This window comes from Carettochelys insculpta, chromosome 6, assembly GCF_033958435.1.
Source record: "Carettochelys insculpta isolate YL-2023 chromosome 6, ASM3395843v1, whole genome shotgun sequence".
Taxonomy (NCBI): Eukaryota; Metazoa; Chordata; order Testudines; family Carettochelyidae; genus Carettochelys; species Carettochelys insculpta.
Genome location: NC_134142.1, coordinates 118,616,825 through 118,638,333, shown reverse-complemented (window position 1 = coordinate 118,638,333; position 21,509 = coordinate 118,616,825). Strand labels below are relative to the sequence as shown.

General features: G+C 52.9%; 1 protein-coding gene across 6 annotated transcripts in view; it reads left to right on the top strand.

The window, feature by feature from the left end:
• The window catches only part of SYT7 (synaptotagmin 7), a 155,051-nt gene that overhangs the window by 60,726 nt on the left and 72,816 nt on the right, over positions 1–21,509 (top strand). For all 6 annotated transcript variants that reach the window (XM_074996028.1, XM_074996026.1, XM_074996027.1 and 3 more), the window contains exon 2: positions 18,359–18,462. In XM_074996028.1, coding sequence (XP_074852129.1) covers positions 18,359–18,462 — 104 coding nt within the window. The remainder of the gene's footprint in view (positions 1–18,358; positions 18,463–21,509) is intronic.

Here is a 21,509-nt window from a genome sequence, read left to right as displayed (position 1 = left end):
GGTCAGGCGGCTTGCGACGGAAGCAGGTGACTGCCCCGGGGCTGGAAGGGCTGTGCTACCTCATGGCGGGGGGGCCCAGCTCTGGTACTCTCCCATTTATGCTCCGCCACACGAGGGCGGATCACGCTTACCTTGTCACTGGGATGTAGGGGCAGGCACAGCCACTGGCCCAGCTGTCCCGAGTTACAGACGCAGCTGATCCCTGAGGGCATTACGTTAAACTATGGAACAAGGGTGGCTGGTGAATGAGCCATCAGCGATTATTGGACATTTACATTGCGGGGCAGCCTAGACGCCCTGCTGAGGACAGGGGTGCTTGTTTGCCAGGCATTGTACAAACCCCGCATTATGAGGTGGTGTCAAGTGGCCCCTACCAAGACGGGGGCCTCACCCCATGTGGTGCTCTGCAAGCACCTGGGGAAGGACAGTCCCTGCCCTTCAGAGCCTACGGGGGATAGAGAAACCGAAGCAATCTGGCTCATGCATGGACATGCAGCGCATCAGTGGCAGAGCTGGGAATGGCGTTCAGCTCTCCTGGCTCCCAGCCTGTTCCTCTGTCTGCCAGGCCAGGATGGCAAAGGTAAATCTGGCCCCTGGACGATTCCGTCCAGCCCCTGAACCCATCTGCCTCCTTGCCCGCCTGCAGACCTGCTCTCTGACGTGGGGGCCTGTGGATGATGTGACCTCGCACACACTGGCTGCCTAAGGTCATGGAATCATAGAACACTAGAACTGGAAAGGGACCTCAAGAGGTCATCAAGTCCAGTCCCTGCCCTCATGGCAGAACCAAGCAGCATCTAGACTGCCCCTGGTAGACATATGTCTAACCTGCTCTGAAATATCTCCAGAGAGGAGTTTCCACAACCTCCCAAGGCAATTTGTTCCAGCGTTTAACCATCCTGGCAGTTAGGAGGATTTTCCTTAATGCACAACCTCAACCTCTCTTGCTGCAGTTTAAGGTCATTACTCCTTGTCCTATGACCAGACGCCAAGGAGAACAATTTTTCTCCCTCCTCCTCGTAACACCCTTTTAGGTACTTGAAAGCTGTAATCATGTCGCCTCTCAGCCTTCTCTTTTCTAAACTAAACAATCCCAATTCCTTTAATTTTCTCTCACCGGTCATATTTTCTAGACCTTTAATCATTCTAGTCGCTCTTCTCTGGATCCTCTCCAATTTCTCCAGATCTTTTGTGCAATGTGGTGCCCAGAACTGGACACAATACCCCAGCTGAGGCCTAATCAGCGCAGAGTAGAGCGCTGCATGGAGGGTGCCAGTGCGGGGAGCACATATTTCTCTGAGTGGCCCCAAAAATGCCCCATGCAGCCATGTCCAGCCTGTGGCCGTGAAGAGTTTGGGCCTCCCTGCCTGTGGCTGTCGTTAGGAAGAGCTGGTCCCTGCCCCACAGCTCTGACATGGATGAGCAAATCCCACAAGCTGTTTCCAAGCCACCGCATTTCCTTCTGCCTGTATCGTATACCCTCCCCATCGGTTTCGTGGCCTGCCCATCCCATGGGAGATGGTGCACAGGCCTATGCAAGGGACTTCTCATGGGTGTGTGTGCAGAGTTTTCACCATTGCCCTTCTCCTTTCTTGGCTAACTAGCTCTCGGGCCTGTGTCTCAGTTCCCCTGGGCTCCAGGAGCCTTTATCTGGGGCAAACACACCATGAGAATCTGGCCTGCCTGTGAGGGCTTTGCCCAGTCCTGCAGCCAGTTCCCTGTCCTCCAGCAGAGAGGACATGGCCAAAGCACAGGGCTCTTCTCTGCTTCCCAGCAGCCAAGGCAGACAGCAGATACATTAAAGCAGCCCAGAGGCTGCTATAATTTACACTGGGAAGGGGCCAGCAGGGTCCTTGGGCAGCTGCCAAATACAGGGAGCCAGATTCTCAGCTAGGGTAAATTGTCTTGGCGCCATGGACTCCAGTGGAGCTACACCAGTGGAGGATTTTGGCCCAACACAGAGTGGCTTGGAGACTTAAGTCTCCCCCAGCCCTGCCCCACTGAGCACCAGACACTCAGCAGTTGTTTCAGGCTGCTTCTGTGGACCCTCCTTGTGCTGCTCCCCCTCTTCTGCCCCTTTTCCTGCTGCGGGCTTCTGAGCTGAGGTGCCCAGGACCAGAAGAAGCACTGGTCAGAGTCATGCCCCTGCTCTATATAATGGTATTCTCCTGGTTCTATATTTGCTCTGTTATGCCTTGGCCTCAGTGTGACACTGTTGCAAAAAAAGGCAAACATGGTTCTGGGATGCATTAACAGGAGTGTTGAGAGCAAGAAACAGGAAGTCATTCCTCTGCTCTGTTCTGCACTGATGGGTCCTCAGTTGGAGTATCATGTCCAGTTCTGGGCATCACACCTCAAGAGGGATGTGGAGAAATTGGAGAAGGTCCAGAGAAGACCAACAAGAATGATTAAAGGTCTAGAGAACATGAGCTGAGGGGAAAGACTGAAAGAACTGGGCTTGTTTAGTTTAGAAGAGAAGACTCAGAGGGGACATGGTGGTGGTTTCCAAGTATCTAAAAGAGGGTTACAAGGAGGAGGGACAAAAATTGTTCTCCTTGGCAGCTGAGGATGGGACAAGGAGCAATGACCTTAAACTGCAGTAAGGGATGTTTAGGTTGGACATTAGGAAAAAATTCCTAACTGTCAGGCTGGTTAAACACAGCAATAAATTGCCTAGGCAGGTTGCGGAAGCTCCATCACAGGAGCTATTTAAGAGCAAGTTGGACAGACACCTAGCAGAGATGATGGTGCTTGGTCCTGCTGTGAGGGCAGGAGACTGAACTCGATGACCTTGAGGTCCCTTCTCATTCTAGTGTTCTACGAGTCAGTGTTAACACTGTGCCTAGCACATTTTTTTTCGCCCATTCCCAACCCCACCAGCTGCCTCTTTGCTTTCAGCAGCAGGCTGCACTGAGCGGTCTGCTGCGACACCCCGGCCTCTGTCCGGCGGGGTTATAAGTAATTCAGAACTCGTCCGGGTGTGAGTGGTTTTCAATCATCCCTTCCAAAGGGCATTGCTTTGCACTTGTCGAGCAGGAATTTGGCCTGCTCCGTTGTTGGGCAATTACATTATTCTCTTTATTCCCCACGGAGAGTGGGCAGCCCTCCGAAGTCTGCTAGCCGAAAGTGCTCTGTGCCATCAGCAGGATTGGCTGCCTTAATATTCAGCTCCCGTTCCAAGTCATTAATAATCCTCCCGAACGCCGGTCCTCGTCTTGTTCCGTGGGGGCACGCTGCCCTGAATTCCAGCTTGCTACACTGCGTGTGACGGCAGAGCACCGCAGGCCCTGCCCTCGGCGGGTCATTAGCCGTGTGGTTTGTAGCTCCGATCGCTCTGTGTTAAGGTGTGAGCCTTAACCGCTAGAGCTGAAACACCTGCCTCGGTCAGCGTGGCTGGTCACGGGCTCATCGGGTAGGTCATGGTCCAACCAAGACTAGGTGCTGCACAGACCCAGACTGGCCTGCTGAGCAGGCAGAGGAATAGCGATGATCTCCTTTGGAAAGGTGGGAAGCTTTAGGCACAGAGGGATTGAGTGACATGATGGGAGTTGGGGTTGTGACTGGAAGCAGTGGTTTGGGGTGCAGGAGCTGGGTGGAGTATTGAGGCGCAGGAAGGGTTTGTGACCTGGGGAGGGGTTTAGGGTACAGGAGGGGGTTTAGGGGCAGGGAGAGGGGTTGGGTACAGGAAAGAGTTGTGACCCGGCGCAGGGGGTTGGGGTGCAGTGGTTGGATGGCAGTTGGGTGCAGGAGGGGGTTGTGACCCAGGGCTGGGTGAGGTATTGAGGTGCAGGAGGGGTTTGTGACCTGGGGAGGGGGTTATGGTACAGGAGGGGGTGCAGGGGCTGGGAGAGGGATTGGGTACAGGAAAGGACTGTGACCCGGGGCAGGGTGTTGGGGTACAGGGCTGGGTGAGGTATTGAGGTTCAGGAGGGGTTTGTGACCTGGGGAGAGGGTTAGGGTACAGGAGGGGGTGCAGGGGCTGGGAGAGGGGTTGAGTACAGGAAAGGGTTGTGACCCAGGGCAGGAGGTTGGGGTGCAGGGGCTGGGTGGGGTATAGGTGCAGGAGAAGGTTATGGCCTGGGGCAGGAGGTTGAGTGCAGGGAAGAGATCCAGGCAGGGGGTTGGGGTGCAGGGTTTGGATGTGGGTTGGGTGCAGGAGGGGGTTGTGACCCAGGGCAGGAGGTTGGGGTGCAGGGGCTGAGTGGGGTACAGGTGCAGGAGAAGGTTATGACCTGGGACAGGAGGTTGGGTGCGGGAAGGCCATAATATGCCCTTCCCTGGACTTAAGCCTTTGGAAGGCCCTGGCAGGTTACTGGCCCAGCAGCCAGGCTGGCTTGTCCCAAGCCCCTGGGTACTTTAATCACAGTACTCCCCTTGTCCCAGCTTGTTGTCCTGAGGCAGCACAAAATGTATTCCTGAATCCAGGAATTTCACCGCAGACATTGATGAAAGGACTGTGGAACTGGTGCTCTAAGAATAACCTGCTCCCACCCTGAAGTAATAAATATCTCCCTGCCAGCTGAGCCCCAGGGGAAGGCATCTGGGAGAGTTCGGGCACACCAATGCAGCACACAGGACCCAGCTGGCCTTCACCAGGCAGCCAAAGCTTGACAAACTCAGGTGGGACCCGTGCAGATTTTTCACCCAGGAGTTGGGACATGAGGCCACAGGCCTTAAATCCAGAGGAGAGCCTCTGCTGTCTTCAGCCCGGTGCAACAGGTGTGAGGTTGGAATCGCTGGTGGAACTCCCTGGCCTCTGCGACGCAGCTGTCAGATTTGAAGTTCTGGCCAGTCCACGGTGGAGTGTAAACAGGTGCATCAGCGGGCAAGCATGTGGGACTGCAGCAGGGCAGGCCAGTCAGCTGAGGGCCAGGAGGCTCTGGGCCAGAAAGCCCTGGTAATCAGCCTTGCCATCCCTGTGGTGAGTTGTCCAGACACCCCCTTGCACCCCCCCCCATGCTTTATGGAAAATGGGTTATGACTACAGATAGGTACAACTTGGAAATGTTTTGGACAAAAGAGACTTGTGACCTATCATTTTTAATGTTGTAACCCACTGGCTCTGTAAAACCTATTTTTGCACGTGTCATTGTTGTAATGGAAGTTGTAAGAGCCGTCTGCATATTCGTATTCCAAATGTCGGTCTCTGTGAAGACCTCATTGGGAGGTGTGGCTTCCCTATTGTGAGAGGATGGCTAGAAGTACTTAGACAGCTTAATGGGTGTCAGTCCACATCTGAGGAACTTGTCTGTAAACATCCAGTCCAGCAGACAGGCAATAGCTGATCGCCTACAAAGGACTTGGACAGGTGACCCCGTCATGTGACAGGCTCCATATTGGAATGTATTGATACACTAAGAGAGCATGGCCCTGCAGTACGCCAACATTTTAGGGCTGACTTGGGACAACGCTTCCTCAGCTCTTGTCCCCTAGCGTCCTTCTTTTACTTGCACTACACTGAGGACATCTTCATCATCTGGCCCCATGGGAAGGAGGCTCTTGAAGAGTTCCACCATGATTTCAACAGTTTCCACCCCACCAGCAACCTCAGCCTGGACCAGTCCACACAAGAGAGCCAAGTCCTGGACACTACTGTGCAAATAAGTGATGGTCATACAAACACCACCCTATACTGGAAACCTACAGACCTATATGCTTACATACACGCCTCCAGCTTCCATCCAGGGCGCACCACACAATCCATTGTATACAGCCAGGCACTAAGGTACAACTGCATTTGCTCCAGGCCCTCAGACAGAGACAAGCACCTTCAAGACCTTTACCAAGCTTTCCTGAAACTACAATACCCACCTAACGAAGTGAAGAAACAGATTGACAGAGCCAGACGGGTACCCAGAAGCCAAGACAGGCTCAACAATGAAAACAAGAGAATGTCACTGGCCATCACATACAGCCCCCAGTTAAATCCTCTCCAGTGCATCATCAGTGATCTACAACCCATCCTGGACAATGATCCTCCACTCTCACAGACCTTGGGAGGCAGGCCTATCCTCGCCTACAGACAGCCTGCCAACCTTAAACAAATTCTCACCAGCAACTATAGACTACACCACAATAACTCTAAACCTGGAACCAATCCCTGCAACAAACCTTGGTGCCAACTCTGCTCACTTATGTATACCAGCGATATCATCACAGGACCTAACCACATCAACCACACCATCAGAGGCTCTTTCACCTGCACATCTACTAATATAATATGTGCAATCATGTGCCAGCAATGCCCCACTGCAATTTACATTGGCCAAGCTGGACAGCCTCTACGTAAAAGAATAAATGAACATAAGTCAGATATCAGAAACGCTAACATACAAAAACCTGTAGGAGAGCACTTCAGTCTCCCTGGACACTCAGTAACAGATTTAAAAGTAGCAGTGGTACAACAAAAAATTTCAAAAGTAAACTCCAAAGAATGACTTCAGAGCTGCAATTCATTTGCAAATTGGACTCCATCAATCAAGGATTGAACAGAGGCTGGGAGTGGTTGGCCCATTGCAAAAGCAGTTTCTCTTCTCTTGATGTTCACTCCTCCACATGAACTACTGATAATGGGCCACATCCTCCCTGACTGAACTGACTTGATTTCTCCTCTCTTGATGTTCACAGCTCCAGATGAACTGCTGATAATGGGTTCCATCCTCTGTGACAGAACAGACCTTGTCAGCTCTGGCCCTCCCCTTGACTGAAACTCCCTCTTTATACCCTCTTCTGAAACCCCCGCCCCACCACTCATGCATCTGACGAAGCAGGTCTTTGCCCATGAAAACTGATGCTCCAAATTATGTTAGTCTATAAGGTGCCACAAGACTTCTTGTTTTTTAAGAGAGTGATGGAATTCCCTCCACAGGAGAAAGGTATAAAAGGACACTGGAAGTTCCTCCATCTTTGGTCTCCAGCCTGCTCTGTTTTTGCTTGAGCCTCCCTTGATAATTGCCTTACACATCCTAAGGAAAACAGAGAACTCTCCTGGAGGCTCCAGGTCAGGATAAGATCATTTCTGACCTGAAGATTTCATCTGATAGAAAACCAGCTGTTTTGTGTGAGATCTCACAAATAACTAGATTTTTAAGGGAAGAGTATTAGCTATACATTTTCACTTTTATTTATTCAGTGACTCGTTTTGTTCTGCTTGTTCTTATCTATAACATCTTAAATCCTACTGTTTTGCTCACTAAAAACTCTTTTGTATATAATGAAGCCCAGTATAAACTGTTATTACCTGGGGAGGGCTACCACTGGGCACATCTCCCTTTCACTGATAAAACGGGCCTGATCTAATGAGCCCCCCACCTGTGCAAATCTTTTGCACAGAGAGAGACAAATTTGTTTGGGGTCTTGATCCCTCCAGGGGATTGACTCCTTGGGTTCTGTGCCCTAGAGCTGCATCCTCCCAGAGCTGGGGTTAAAAAGTGTTGGCATAGCTCTGTGGGATGGCAGTAACCCCAACTCTGGGCCTTGGGTGGAGGAGACCAGAGGATTTGACTCGTCAGGACATGGTGGTGGGGGAGCCTGAGAGAGCAAGAAGGTGGGGGTCAGTGACATGATCAACACAGGAGAGAACATCCCAAGGGGTCTTCTGTCACCTCACCCCATTGTGTTGTGTGGGACCGAAGTGGAAGTGGTGGAGAGCTGGCTGGAGAAGGTAGCAGAGGGCTCAAGGAAGTAGGGGGAGCACACGACTGGCAGAGGGTGGAAGACCAGGAGTGGCTGCCCAGGAAGGGGCAGAGAGCAGCCCAGAGGAGCCCAGGAGGTTCTGAGGAGGGAGTTGGAAAGGCCCCTGGGCAGGGGAAAACTGAGCCCAGAGGGTGGGCTGCAGAATTCCTGAATCAGAGCAGACAGACCCCCGAAGAAGCTGGGGCTGAGCTGTGGTGGAGATTAAACCAAAGACTTTGAGTGGCACATGTTTCAGACGTGGCTGCCCTGGGTGAGGCAGATGTTTGTTAAGAGAAGAAAGTCAGCGCAGCCAGCCACTTCTGTGGCAAGACGAGGCTGAAAGCTCATGGCGGGAAACTGAGGCAGAGTGCCACAGCTCTGGGGCTTGCTGTAAGGGATGGTGAATCTTGGGTCCAGGACCTTGACTGCAGGGGAGTGACGTAGAGTGTAGCGATGGAATTTGTCCCTCTGCGTGGTTTGCAAACATGGGCACCTCAGGACTTTAGCCCAGCTCCTGCTGGCACTCGGGCACCTCAGCCAGGCCTTTCAGCCCCTGGCAAATACTGCTGATACACACTCCCAACCCCCAGGATTGCCCCCGTCCTGTCTTTAGTAAACTTTCCCCTCTTCCCAACACTGCTGCATCGATCTCCAGCTTGTGAATGCCACCATCATCCTGTTTAGAGCGGGCCCCAGGGGCTGGCTGTCCTCCAGCACGTTGCAAGAGGGCCTGGCTTGAGTGAGAAATAACACCTTTTTGTGAGCGTCTCAGCCACTCTGTTCCTCAGCTCCTTACGTGCCTGGCAACAAACTCCAGCCGCTCCTCTTGATTTATCAATGGCTTGGGGGGGTCGGGGGGGGCATTTCCCTTTGCAGCTCCTGTTTTTGCACCTCAGGAAGAGCAGCCCCCTTCAGCTGGAGGTTGTGCCACTGTCCCTCCACACAGCAGCGTCTCCTGGTGAAACTCCCTGTGGGGAGACGCAAATGTGCGGAGACAAATCTGTCACCAGGGAAGATATTTGTCAGCTCTTTTTTTCTAGGGCTCAGCTCGCTCAGAACTCAGGTTTATTTATAACTCCAAGCCTTGTGGGAGGAGGGCAACTACTGACACAACTTTCACCTGCGTCGAGCAGCTTGGCAATCTGAGCCAAGTCAGTGCAGGTAGATGAATAGATTTTTCAGCCTGGAAAGACCATCTTGTCTGTCTGCCTTTGAGCCTCAGACCACAGAACATTCCCGAGAGATTCCAACATCTGGCTCATAACCGCTGGGCAAGCTGCAGCATGTCTTGAACCTAATATCGATGTAAAGATTGTGTGAATGGTAGCGAATTCCCCACCCCTCAGAAGGCTGAGCCAATGGTTGCTTACACCATTTCCAAAGTGCCTTTACCATAGAGCAGTGGTTCCCATCCTTTCCACTAGGGTGGACCCCCATCACACCCTATGATGGGATGGACTGAGCCCCAATGCCTCCCACAGGAGACCCTATTCCTTGCCACACCCCCATCCCAGTGAAAGGAGCAGAAAAGGGGTCCTCCAGGCAGGATAGGGTGTCTGTCTCTGCAGCCAATCAGGACCCATCAGGCTGATATAAAAGAAGTTTCAGGTCTAGGGCCCAGCAGTTCCTCACAGGAGCTTGAACTAGGCAGGTTTGTTGACTGACTGGGAGACCAGCAGCACTATGGACAGCTCTGAGCGTGAGCTAAACTTAGGTTTGGGTGGGGCCCAAGTCCAGCAGCCAAAGACTGGCCACAAGCCTCGTACGAGAACCAGCAGCCTTGCGGACGGGGCTAGTCAGATCCCTAAAGAGCCTCAGAACCTTAAAGACGACCAGGCAAGGGCCTTACGCGGCACAGCTTTGCCGCAGAGAGGTGGTCACAGGTGGGTGGACCTCGTTACACCCCCAATACTGATCGTGGTCAAAGCCAGTTCTAGCCCTGGTGCATAAAATGAAAAAGGAAACCACAACGCTGATATTTGGACAGTGGTTAATAAAGTTATTGGAAGACATTTAATTTCAAATACTAATGGATTGTAATTTTGCGATTTATTTAAAACTTACTTTCTATAATCACTTTTCTTTCTCTATTATTTTTTCACAGACTCCCTGCACAATAGGGTCCGTGGACCCAAGGTTGGGAACCACTGGCCGAGGGTCACTAGTTGTCCTGATTTTATAGGGTCATCCCAATATTCGGGGGTTTCTCTTGTTTATTATAGGCATGTGACCTCCCACCCCATCCAGATTTTTCATAGTTCTACCTGTTGACCGTACTTGAATCTTCACATCCACTGGCTGTGATACCCAAATACAGCCCAGAGCGACAAGAGCTGTCTGTGACACTGCTGGTTGTGTGCACCAGGGAAAGTCACTTCAACCTCTCTCTGCCTCTGGTTCCACATCTATAAAATGGGGAGAGTAATTCTCCCCATCGGGGCTGGTAGGCTCAAATAAGGCCTCTAGGCAGCATTCTAGGAAGGTGCCGTCTGTCCCTGGGTGAATGTTTCCTTCCGTTAAAAGACAGTGTGTTGCTAAAGCTCCCCCTCACCTTAGATGAGTTGGAAGAAACATTTCTTTGGGAGGAAAGCTGAGAGCATTTGCAGAGCAGTGCAGCCTGTGGGCCCCTGCTGTGTGCACCAGAGCCAGATCTGTGATCAGTCCTTTTGTGCAGTTAGCCGGTGCCTTTCGCTAAGCACCTCACAGCACAGGAAGTCTCATCGGGGAGATGGAGCAAGTGGAAGTGTAATAGAGGTCACTCATTCCCAACTGAAATACTGCCACTGGGGGCGGTGAGAAAGGGCAGCTGTTTCTCATCAGTGTTCCTGCATGCTTGGGCAGCCGCTCGGGAGAGATTGAAATACTGCCCAGCTGAAGAGCAGAGCGCCCGCTGCTAGTTATTTTGTTTCACCTGGTGGTGCACATTTACACCTTCCCTGGTGCACATAAAAATGTATTCTGCACATGGATGGGAAAAATAGAGGTACCGTTACTCAGCAGCCTACCACCATGAAAGCCAGGAGATAGAAAAAACTCTTCTATGATCCTGGCGGGTCTTGACTCCCAACATATTTTAGGGGGTCATTAATACCCCTCTATTTCTTTATGGCTAGATGGGGACAGAGGAGGGCAGGCCTGAAACTTTTTGGCTACATCTACATGGGCAGCCTCTGTCAACAAAACTGGGCATCTACACAGGTACACAGTTACCGCACTCTGAGAGTTTGTTGACAAAACTCAGCTGTCCAGTGGGCAGGGTTATACCTCTCTCTGATCAGATGCAACACCTTTGCTGACAGTGTTTAGTCGAAGAGTGCCTGTGTAGACAGTTCTGTCAACGGAGAGGGCTTCTGGTTCCCTGGGCAGCCCTGTTTGAAGAGCTTCTGGTCACCCCTTCTGTTGAGAGGGCCAGGTGGCTGCTCTATCGACAGAGCGGCTTGCTCTTTAGAGCTGCTTTTGTGTGTAGATGCTATCTATTGACAGAGGTACTGCCGAGGTTTCTCTGTTGACGATACCCTCTGTCAACAGAGGCTGCCCAGGTAGATGAAGCACTTGTGTTGTAGCCTAAGGTCCTGGTACGGAAAAAGGTTGGGAACCTCTGTTGCAGATGGTTGTAACTGCAAGTGTAACCCACACACCTGGGTGCAAGTCACAGTCCCATGTAGTGGCACCTAGACCACTCACATGGAGAAGGAATGAGTCCCCTGTACGGACTTTGCTGAGAAGCAGCTGGCTTTTAGCTCAAACTATAGTGGTTCCTGCACTAAGCTCTTGAGGTCTCAGGTTCAAGTCCACCTGTGGGTGTTTACAGAAGGAAACAGAGTTCTTTTCTCTACATTCCTATCCTGTGCTCTTCATAGTGTCCAGATACCTTCCAGCTGGGTGTTAGGCAGTGGGACCAAACTTTTGCATTGGCCTTTCCTCAGAGGCAGGACTGTGTGCGGCAGAGTGTCGAGTATGGTGGTGGGAAGTTTCCATGCACATGTTACTCTGTATTTATGTCAAAGAAGGCAAAGTCAAAGGGGGCACCTGGCGTTTGAAGCAGAAGGTGGGAGACGTTTGTGCATGTCCTTTGTTCCTAGGAGGGTCCATTCCACAGGCTGGGATGAAAGCTCTGTCTCTTGCCCAGAGGAGCTTCCCCCTGAGTGGGGAGGGTTTGGTTGGCTTTGAAATCTGGCCAGGACCTAGGGGCTGCCTAGGAATACACCAGGCGGAGGAGCTCTGTGACCTCAGGAGACCAGGATAACGGGACCTTTACTCCTCCAGCTGATTTCACCCTCAGAAGTCCCTGCGGCTGCCTCAGAAATGGGTTTGTCCCAGGATCTCTAGCAACACAGGTTCCCCCGCACCATGCCGGGGCTCCAGATCCGGACACACTGCAAGATGGACAAATCATGTTCTGTATCGCCCCCAGCACCACCTCTGGCAGCTGGCTGCTGCTCCCTGGGGCCTGTCTGGCTCCACTTCGGAATGTGACTGTCTCAGGGCTCCTAATGAGGTGTTGACCCCATTCAGCCTGGCTTTACCTGGGAGAGACAACCGGCCCACCGGGCCAGGCCTCATATTCCTAGTCTTTTCGTCTGGCCACGGAGGTGTGATGCAGCAGGTGGAGGTGGGAGGGAGAACACCTGCTTTGCAAGCAGAGAACACATGGATACACCCAGTGGCTCTGCATATCTCCTTGCAGGCCTGCCTGCCACGCTACCTTATTGGGCGTCTCAGCCCCAGCCTGCTCTGGAATCTGGCCTGGCCCTAGGAAGTCTGCCACATCCCCACCAGGCCGCCAGCCCTGGACCTGACGACTTGCAGGGGCTGGGGCAAGGGAGTTTTGGCTCTGTGTTATTGAGCCCATCCCCCTTTGTGTTCTCAACATTGAGCTGAAGGCGGCAAGGGGGCGTAGGAGCAAGACTCCAGCTCAGTGCTTGATATGAGGCTCTGAGGAGCCTCTGTCTGCTCTGCCGATCGTCCCCTGCATGAGAGAGGGGCTGCAGAAAGGTCTGGCTCCCCCACCCGTGCTGAGCATGATAAGCAGGAGCGGACTTTCCTGTCTCGCCACTGCCTTGGCAGACAAATTACACCGGCGTCTCCTGTGCTGCAGCCAGCTCCCCTCCCTCTCAGGGCCGAGGCTTGTGGTTTGCAGCCTGCATCTCTGGATGGGTGTGAGGCAGTGGCCTGGAGAATGAGGCAGGAGCAAGGGTGAAGCCTCCCGGATGCGACTGACCCCCATAGACACCCCCAGCTAATAGGAGGTGTCAGATGGAGCCTGAGACAGAGCTCGAAGGTGGGGGTGCAGCTGGTCTCCTGTCAGAGCCAGGAGCAAAGCTGATGTCTGGCTGTCCCTTGGCAGCCAGCCCCTCCAAGTGACATGCGTAGGGAGCCATGAATTATTAATAGACTATTATTACAGAGATTAATTATTCATTAGCATTGATTATTATTTATGCAGCACCTCAAGTGTGCGTTATTAGGCCACAGGATGACCTCCGGAGAAAGTGCTCAGGGCACCTCAAAGCAGGACAAAGCAGGGCCAGCAGCCTGCAAGGGGCAAGCCTCTACGGGGCAGGAGGGGCATGTGCTTCTCTGCCCTGCCCTGGAACCCACAGTCAGCCCAGAAGCTCAGCTTCCATCAGCAGGAGCTTTCACTGCGTTGGCGCTGCCCAGGTTAGCCTGGGCATTGGACATTGGCGGGAGGTACCATAGCAGGGGGTTATGCCTGTAACACTCTCTGTTTGACATCCTCCCACGCAGAGATCTGGGCCTGGTCTGGGTCACTTACAGGTGCCCAGCTGGGGTTCTTTTGTGGTTTGCTTGTTGCAGGAGCTGGGCTCCCAAGGAAAGTGTTGATGCCCAGGCTTCAGAATAGGGTACAGAGCCTTCCATGCCTGAGTCCCTGCTTCTGGCCAGGCTGAGACTTATTGTAGGTCAGGGTCGCAGTAAGCATGTCACTAAGGGCACCGTGCCAACTGGCACCTGTATTGGGAGAGATGGGTCAGAGATTCTGCCCTCCCGCCTGTCCCTGTTGGAGCTGGTCCTGCTCCAAGGGGCCAGCAGGGGAGTTTGTGTTGCTGTGCCATGCCTGGAGGAGAGAAATGTCTCACTTGGGCCTGGGTGTCCTTCCAGCGTCTTATCCTGCCCTGCCTCTACTAGCAGAGGTTTCTGAAAAGGGAAGCAATAAGGGAGATAATCGCATGGTTCAGGAGACAGGGAGAATCCGGCTTTCAGGCTTGAGTAAACAGAGGTGACTCATTCCCCAAAGCCAAGGAGCAGGGAGAGCCCAGACAGCGCAGCCAATAATCAGGCCCATTTGCAACGAGATTGGAGTGACACAGCGCAGATGCCATGGCAGGCCTCCCCCGCGACGGGTTGTCACTTAGGGAAATGCACCGTGACCAGAATGAAATTAAACAGACCAATCCCCACCTGGTGTGTAGCCGTAAAACTAGAGGTGATTCACTTAGCAGCACTGGGTCTCTAGCTGGCTGTGCTGTGTCCAGCAATACTGGATTTCACGCACTTCCCCTGAATAGACTGCTGTGTGCCAACTGGACCATAACGCGGGGTTGACCCTAGCCCCAGGCCATTAGAGGGGAGCTCCTTGAAACATGGGGGAATCAGGTTCCCAGTTCTTGTGGGTAGCTGGCTCCTTCTCCTTGTGTGTCAGCTGCTAAGTTGCAACTTAAAACCTAAAAGTACACGAAATACTTTCTAGATGCAACACTTCCATGTGAATAAGGGTCTGATCCCCAGGGGGTCCAGACAGGCAGAGCCAGGAGGTGGCCAGTGGGAGGGAGTGGCTTTCCGTGATCTTTACTCGTTTGGGGAGTGCCCAGGAAAATCTTCCACGGCTAGAATTTGACTCCTCTCATGGTATGTTAGTATCAGCACTGGTGTAACTGCAGAGATGCTTAATGTTCATATACACATCCAGCTCTCTGGGGTGCCTGTCATGCTTTTGTCCTTCCTGATTTCTTGTGCCAAGGAGTTCAACTGGTTAATTACACTTTGTGTGGAAAGGTATTTACTAATGTTAGCTTCAGCTGTCTTTGTCTTTTACCTGAATTGAATCTTCCCTTGTCAAGGCAAGTGAGAGCACTGACATTATTTTATCTGTGTTATTCATCCTTTCATAGACCTTTGTATTCACCTCCTTGCTAAACCAAACCCTCCTAATCCTAATTGATAGATCTGAAGAAGTGGGTCTGTCCCACGAAAGCTCATCACCTAATGAATCATTTTGTTAGTTTTTAAAGTGCTATGTGGCTGCTGTTTTGTTTTCTTACTAATCCTGGTAGTGCACATGGAAGTTCTTCCATGCATCCAATCTTTTTCATCCTCCTCCGGATCACTTCTGTTTCAGTGATATCCCTTTCGAAGGCTGTATGATGTTGTATTGTCTTGGTGATGGATGGCTCAGAACAAGGTGATAGATCACCCAGAGGGACATGCGATATTCCTGGGGAGGACCCATTGCTGATTTAGAGAATGATGTCGGAATAGCTGCACTTTCTACTGTTGTTTTTGTTTATCCCTTTCCTGCTTAAACATCTTGTTTGCAATTCTGCTGGCCAGCCACTCTGCCCTGAGAGGTTTCTGTTGAAACGGCTGCGGTGGCACTCTGTCTTTTTTCTGAGTGGTTATGGTTAATTTAGAGCTCATCATGGGATAGGAGTAGTTCAAAATGTTCCTTCCAACATGCATTATCCTGCACTTACCTTGGCTGAATTTCATAGCCTGCTGCCTTGTACTCATCTCCTACATTCACTGAGCCCTTGCTTATGGCTTTTGCTAGTACTCACTCCATTAAATCAGGGCTGTGGTAGCTGCAGATTTTGCCACTTCCCTTTTCAGCCAGATGTCCTACCAAACGGCTGGGCCATTGAAGCGCACCACCGTTAGTTGTGTCAGAATTGTGCGTGCCCTTTACTTTCTGTCTTTAACCCAGTTTCTAAGCCAGGACAGAAGTTTCTCTCATGCTGCAGTGACTTAATTTCCTTACCTCCCATGATGCACTTGGTCACAACTCTTTTGAAGGCCCTTCCATGCTACATCAGTCATTCTCAATCCTTTCCAGTCTCTCCTGTCTAGCCAGCCTCCTCTTCCTATTTAGAAATAGTGGAAGGGCAGGCTGACTGCAGCACTCAGCTACCTACTGACAACACTCACGTTGTCAGGCTGGGAATCTCTGCATGTATTTGTTGGTTTCTTTAGAGAGACCCAGAATTCAAGCTGCCCAGAGATGAACTGCTGCCATTGTACGTTGTCAGCCACCACGTCCCAGTAGGCTGACCCATTGGAAAACAAACAGATGAAATGATGGCAGGTATCTGCCCCGTGCTGCCTTGGGTGCAATGCACAGGGTCTGGTTTGAAGAGGGTCTCTTCCACTGCAATGGGATCTACTCTGTGCCCCATACCTGGAGAGGATGTTTGGCTACAGCAGGGGTTAGCAACTGTTCTGAGGTGGAGTGCCAGTCAGGGGTGGTCTAGATCAGGGGTCAGCAACCCCCAGCAGGGGTTCCAAGAGTGGTACACGAGTCGATTTTCATCGGCACACGAGACGGGAGTTCAGCCCCGCTCACCTGCACCCAGGCAGCCTGGAGCTTGCTCAAAGCCCTGCTGCCTATGGATTAACAAAAGACCAGCTAATGCAACCAGCCACCACCTCAATGGTAAAGCTCGGCATCTTAATTTATTTGTGAATGAGGCTGGTCCAGATGGTGCTTCAACAAGCCACGCACCCAAGTGTGGTTCACTGCCCCATGTAGTGGCTTCTAGACCCCTTACAGAGAAAAAGAATGAGTCTCCTCTACGGCCTTAGCTGAGAGCCAGCTGGCTTTTAGCTCAAACTACAGAGCAGGGATCAGTGACCTTTCCAAAGCAGAGCGCTGAAATTTGACCTTTTTGACCTCTATGTATTGTCTGAGTGTCAGGGATACTTTTTAAAGTCACTAACAGTCCTACTTACAACAGCTTCATTAATTAAATTAAGGGTGCAGCACTCTACTGTTAAGGTGGTGACCTTTTGTTAATCCACAGGGGATGTGGCATTGAACAAGCTCTTGACTGCACGAGAGAGAAGGGGCAGGGCTGAGCTCCGCCTCCTGTGCCGGTGAAGATCGGCTCATGTGCACTCTTGGTACCTGTGCTAGGGGTTGCTGACCCCTGGGCTGCAGTGTCGTGTGAGATCTATGAAGAAGCAGGGCCTGTCTTGGCCTGACACTGGTTGTGCTGTATTGGGCTGTGTGTAATTGAGACTGCAAACACCCTGGACAGGGACTGTTCACAGAGAGCATGCTTGGAGCACCCATCACGCTGGGATTTAGACTGCAGTGCAGGTGCCACTGCAATACCCTAGGTTTGGTTCCATGGCTCTGAGCTGCAGAATGCACTCTGTTTGGGTTAGACTGGCCCAAGTCTCATTGCTGGGCATCCCGTGTTGCACCATACCTGGGCGAGGGTGGGCAGCTCCCCTGCCAGCTGTTCCACGCCACTCCCTCTGACTGGACCTGGGTGCAGGATCTCGCTGTCGGCTGTTCCACGCCACTCCCTCTGACTGGATATGGGTGCAGGATCTCGCTGTCGGCTGTTCCATGCCACTCCCTCTGACTGGACATGGGTGCAGGATCTCGCTGTCGGCTGTTCCATGCCACTCCCTCTGACTGGACATGGGTGCAGGATCTCGCTGTCGGCTGTTCCATGCCGCTCCCAATGACTGGGTGAGGGCAGGGGGATCTCACTGTCGGCTGTTCCATGCCACTCCCTTCAATTGGGTGAGGTCGGGGATCTCACTGCCACCTGTTCCATGCCACTCCCTCTGACTGGGTGAGAGCAGGGGGATCTCGCTGTCGGCTGTTCCATGCCACTCCCTTCAATTGGGTGAGGTCGGGGATCTCACTGCCGGCTGTTCCATGCCACTCCCTCTGACTGGGTGAGAGCAGGGGGATCTCGCTGTCGGCTGTTCCATGCCACTCCCTCTGACTGGGTGAGAGCAGGGGGATCTCGCTGTCGGCTGTTCCATGCCACTCCCTTCAATTGGGTGAGGTCGGGGATCTCACTGCCGGCTGTTCCATGCCACTCCCTCTGACTGGGTGAGGGCAGGGGGATCTCGCGGTTGGCTGTTCCATGCCGCTCCCTCTGACTGGGTGAGGGCAGGGGGATCTCGCTGTCGGCTGTTCCACACCACTCCCTTCAATTGGGTGAGGTCGGGAGATCTCGCTGCCACCTGTTCCATGCCATTCCCTCCAGTAGGATGGGAGGGTCTCAGTGCTGGCTGTCCCATGCCACTCCCTCCGTCTGGGCAAGGGGATCTTGCTGTCAGTTGTCTCCTGCAGTGCCTGCCTCTGGATGCATGGCTGGGTAGGTGTTTGGTGTGACACCTTATGCTTTGAAGCCCAGCACATGGCCCCCAGGGGGGCAGAGTGGAGTGGGCGCCGCAGTGGGACATGAGCTCTGGTGTCGGAGTTTGAATGCTGCAAGATGAGGCAGGTCCATGTGCTCCTGTGCATGGCAGGTGACCTGTCCAGTCTGATCAACCCTGTGGCCACGGCCATCCTCTGTGGCCTGCCCTGCTGTTCCCTGCACCTGTGCCTGGGACAGCCCTAGTGGGTTGTCCCTCCCTTGCTCGCCCTGTTCTGCCTGCTCTCCCACTCGCCAAGGGGCCTGAACTTGTGGTTTCCTCTCCCCAGGGGTGCCCTCCCGTGATGTCATCCTGGTCTCAGCCATCATCACCGTCAGCCTTAGCGTCACCATCGTCCTGTGTGGGATCTGCCAGTGGTGCCAGCGCAAACTGGTGAGTGCTCTAACTTGGTGGCGGGGTCCTGCTGCCTGAGGGCAGTCTGGGTTAGGAGCTGGGGGCGGGGCAAAGCCACCCCAAGCAGGGATGGAACACAGCACACTTGTCACAGTAACACTGCGGACTTAAGCCCCCGCTTAGGGGATAGCACAGGTGGCCGGTGTTCAGGGAAAGCAGCGTGAGAGGCAGGGCAGGGAGACCAGCCCAGGCATGCCCAGAGCAAAGGCACCAGGCCAGCAGGGATAGGAGCAGACATCCAGGGTCGGGGCTCAGCCAGAGCAGAGCAGGATCTGGCAGAGCCACAGGTTGAAAACGGAGAGGGTGTCTGAGGGCACTTTTGACTGAGCAGTGCAACGCCCCAGAGTGAGACTTCACAGTCCTGGTGATTCCTCACCCATAATGGGAGGAACCCAGCCCAGCGCAGCCCCTCTTGTGTGCCAAGGGTGTGACTGTCCCCCTCGGGGACACCCCGCCCCACCTTCCACCTGGGTTGATCAAAGGGCAGTGTGGCTCCCTGCCAACCTCAGTTGCTGCAGCTTCCTTCACCTCTGAACCACAGCACAGCCAGAAGGGTCACTGCTCCCTGCAGAATGTGGGGCAGCCCCTAATAGAATTGCTCCCAGCCCCAGGTGCCCCACCCATCTGATCTGGGCTTGCACTTCTGTCCCACTCTCCATGGAGGAGACAGGGACTCCTGGCTTTGCATCCTCCTCACACCTCAGGCAGCCCAGGCCTTCCCTTCCACATTGCCTCACACACGTACCCAAGGAGGAGGGTGATCCCATCCAGCCACTTCCTTACTCCTGCAAAGTCTGACACAGCTGCCTGCTGATGGAGTCAGGGCTCTCACTGGTTCAGGATCTGGATCTGAAGAGTCTAAGACTCTGCTCTCAGTCCGCCCTCGCACTCACCCAAGACCGCGCAGAGCTCTCTTCCCCATTACAAAGCAGGAAGTGAGGCTGGGAGGTGCTGTTTGGGTAAGTTATACCTTTGGGACTATCTTCAGACACTGAGAGACACTGTGCTGTGGTGGAGGATGGCCGAGGGTCCTGGGGCAGAGTAAAGGTGATTGTCAGAAAGTTAACCCCGCTGTTTAAAAAAAAACCTTCTAACTTTCTCCTAATGATATTTTAAAGGGTGTTTTATTCTAATTTAATTCTGTTTTAACAAAACAATCTGTGGAAATAAGAGGTTTCATTTGGACGTAGGCTGATGCTCCTCTTTATGCCTCTCGAAACGATGAAGGCCTGATTTGCCGCCTTACAGTTCCCATCTCTAAGACAGCACTTGCCTTCTGAAAAGTAGTAGCTCTTCCCTTCACCCCTGATTGGGGTAGCTGGTGTTTCATTAATTTGGTGGCTCAGCAAGATCCTTTACATATTAATTCATTTAGATTGTTAATTAAAGAGCACAGTGACAAAATGTAACTTCCCTAACAGCAGCCCTCCTCACTTTTTCCAGCAGAAAGAAAGTTGCTCGTTATGGAAATTAACCACAGCCCAATAAATGTAATGGCACACATGGAGTGTCGGGGATCAGGGACAAATTGGGGTCTGAGCATGGGAGATAAGACGTTCCCTCTTCTCTGTAAACAAAATGGCACGTGATTTGAATAGGGGAGTGGGGGGATACTGAGAGCTCAGCTTGAGGCATGAGAGGAACTGGGGAATGGGACAGAAGAGTTTAATTGGGGTGCACAATGAGCTATAGATGGAGATGCAATGGGGTTCGCAGTGAGAGGCAGAAGAGAGGTAGTTTGTGGTTCGCAGAAGGAGGCTAGTTGGGGTGTCAGGAACAGGGGGATGGGCAGTCAGTTGGGGCTCCCAGGAGGGATCAGTCGAGGTGCCACCTCTTGGTGTGTGGGTGACCTGGTCCCTGGAGTCCCATCCCACAGTGTCACCATGAGAGGTGTTTGCTGAGTGAGGCTCCGTGGTGGCGGCTGCAGCTTTTATTTTGCTTCTTCGAAGATGCGATAATTAAATGTTTGGGTGAAAACGTTGCATGCCTCATGGAGGGAAGTTTTCAAAATAAATCTCTCTCTTGGTGATGCATGGTAATGAGCTGGCCCCTCTCCTGCTCTGCTCTCGCTCAGTGTTGAGCAGCACGGGGAGAAGCAGCCTGCACGGCTCAATCCCCTATGGCACTAGTGAACGGACACTGCCCTGCTGCCACCGTCCCTGCCTAGCCACACTGCCACCTCGCCCCTGCCCGGCCAAATTTCCCAGCATGCCTTGCAGCCTCCGTAGGACCCAGTTCTCCCAGGCACTGTCCTGTCCAGGATTCAGTAGCATGTTCCGTTTCCCTGCTTCACTGAAGCGTCTCAGGGGTCCAGCTGGGATTGCAAAGTGGGTCAGTGCTTAGAAGGCGGTGCTCTTTGATATATTTTTTTCACGCTCCAAACAGCAAACACCGCACTAGAAATAACCGCGCTTCAGCAGGCCGGGAGAGAGAGACGCAGGGCGCCCGTGCCAATTAAATAGCACCTCCTTAGAATGGGCTTTAGGAGACACCATCTGCCTCTCCAGGGGAACGTTCCCAGGATCGTCTGCCTGGCGCCTGCACCTTTACACACATGGGCAGCTCCCCTTCCCCAGCCCTCCAGCAGGTACCCATGGAGCTCCACCCTGGCATGTGTCTCCTAGGCTGCTGGCTCCCTCCCAGGCAGCGAGACACCCCTCCCACATCCGGATCCAGGCTTTTTGGTGTGCCGTGATTTATGGCTGGGGCGAGCGGGCGTATGGAATGTCGAGGGGGCTGAGGATGTTTACATTCACAAACAAGGGAGTTAAGCGGCGATCCTGCCACATTAATAAGTAAAGCCCTGAGGCCGGGAGCCAAATTAATAAACCAGGCAGCCTGGGAGGAAGTGAGATGAATTGAAGAGCTCCCCGTACAGCCATAGCTGGGCCTGGGGCCAGGTTCAAGAACACTTCAGCCAGCCACGCAAGAGAAACGAGGACTTGCTGGGAGGGGCAGGACTTCCTGGGCCGCTGCTTGGGGCAGCTCTCCAGGCTGCCAGAGATGTAGCAAGTGAGCAGAGGAAG